This window comes from Limulus polyphemus, unplaced genomic scaffold (assembly GCF_000517525.1).
Source record: "Limulus polyphemus unplaced genomic scaffold, Limulus_polyphemus-2.1.2 Scaffold7112, whole genome shotgun sequence".
In the NCBI taxonomy this organism is placed as follows: domain Eukaryota; kingdom Metazoa; phylum Arthropoda; class Merostomata; order Xiphosura; family Limulidae; genus Limulus; species Limulus polyphemus.
Window position 1 is genome coordinate 564 of NW_013672722.1, and position 1999 is coordinate 2562.

Consider the following 1999-nt stretch of genomic DNA (forward strand, 5'->3'; position numbering starts at 1 on the left):
AATTAATCAGATTTTAGTAAAACTGAAAACATTAAAACAATTATTGACTGGTGATTTCAAGCAACAGACAGATCATTTGTTGCTCTAATAACCAGTCAATAATTGTTTTAATGTTTAATAGTGTTATAAATAATTCAAGAACTGGATTTTATAATGTAATTTTCTGTACAAAGTATTTCAGAAATATCAAAATACTACCTTTAGTTATATTACTCACACTATTATTTATAACAAGACATGCTTTTATGTTACTTTTATGTATGACACAATTAAAACTGCATTTTACCTGACTTAAGAATGATAATTAAAATTCATCATAAGTGTCCATCTCCAGAGACACTGACCTGTTGAAAGTACAAGTAATAAGTGGTATTAATATCCATTCTTTTTATAAAACATGAATTAATAGTTAGACATAGTTGGAAGTTAAATTAGTGGATATTTTTTCATGAACATTGCTTTACTATTTATCCCAAGAATTATTTAATATGTATAAAACAATAGCTGATGCTACTGAAAAACAAAACATTTTAACATTCTTATTTCAAATTATCAGTCAGAAGTATATTCTAATGAAAATAAGGAACACTACATCAAAAGTAGCAAATGTGTTTCATTTTAACACATTTGGGTATATACAAACGTAATCATTAGGATAAGTATCACTACATTTTATACACAGATATAATTATAGCAAGAAATAATAAAATAGAACAAGTTCTAGGCTTAAAGTAGTGAATTAAAAGGCCATTATTTTGAAACATTTTACAGAAAAGTGTCTATAAGGTATGAATTTTTCCTACTCTGAACATTTTCATTTACATTACCATACACCTTATCCCACAAATGATAAAAAACTGTAAAAATGACTTTTAATCTTGAACATAACTCCACCATAAAAATTTCATGTTTCAAATCCCATGTACACAAAATGTTAACAATTCACTAATGATTTACACGGCACTTTGAACCACTTCAGGTATGGAAATTTGTCGTGTGAGCCCGAGTTTCTTGTGCCATTTCAGTCCTAGAAAACACATTACTGAGACTATGTGTATACAGCACCTTCCTGCATAGAGAAGACCATCCATACAGTCCATTCTCAAATAGATGTTTTCGTGTATATAGTACCACCAGTTTCAGCTGATATACATAGGGTGTCAGTGATCAAAGTAATTTTTCAGACAACTGTGAAAAGTCTAAACCAAGATCATCTACTTCAATTTTCTTTCCATTTTGACACAATACATGCTAAATACTTTACAATCTGATGGAGTGTGTTGGATTGTTTCTCCAGTCCAAGCATATGTTTTGTGACAGCAGAATTAGCTTCTGTGTGTTGTATGTCGAAAGTTAATAGCAGTTGCAAAGAGTATTGGCAATTCTCACATAACTCCATATAAAAGGAATCTGCAGATAGATAAAACCATGTCCAGTAACATCCACTGTTTTATGTGACTATTTATTGTTTCTCCAGTCCAAGCATATGTTTTGTGACAGCAGAATTAGCTTCTGTGTGTTGTATGATCGAAAGTTAATAGCAGTTGCAAAGAGTATTGGCAATTCTCAGATAACTCCATATAAAAGGAATCTGCAGATAGATAAAACCATGTCCAGTAACATCTACTGTTTTATGTGACTATTTATTGTTTCTACAATCCAAGCATATGTTTTGTGATGAGCCTTGAAAGACTGTATTTCTCTGTATGATGCTGATTAGTTACCTGGGTTTTTAAACACAGTTTGTGAAGGAGATTCAATGCATTTCCAGGTCCTCTATTCACAACAGCCACGTCATATGCCTGTATCCAGGTGCAACTGTTTCAGTATATGTGATGAATAATTGCTCCATTATTATTTTGCTCACCAACAAGATATAGATGAAGGAACTACACAATCAATGGATACAACCACTGCTTATTTTATAAAACGGTGATATTTATACTTCACTTCTGGAATGTATACTTGGCACTTTTATCCGTTATAACATATGTGCCTT

General features: G+C 31.2%; 1 protein-coding gene across 1 annotated transcript in view; it reads right to left on the bottom strand.

Annotated features, from left to right (window-relative positions):
* Positions 1–286: 286 nt before the first annotated feature.
* The window catches only part of LOC106474356 (obscurin-like), a 40235-nt gene continuing 38522 nt past the window's right edge, over positions 287–1999 (bottom strand). The window contains exon 10 of the mRNA XM_013935048.2: positions 287–344. Within this exon, the coding sequence (XP_013790502.2) occupies positions 305–344 (40 nt within the window). The 3' untranslated portion in view covers positions 287–304. The remainder of the gene's footprint in view (positions 345–1999) is intronic.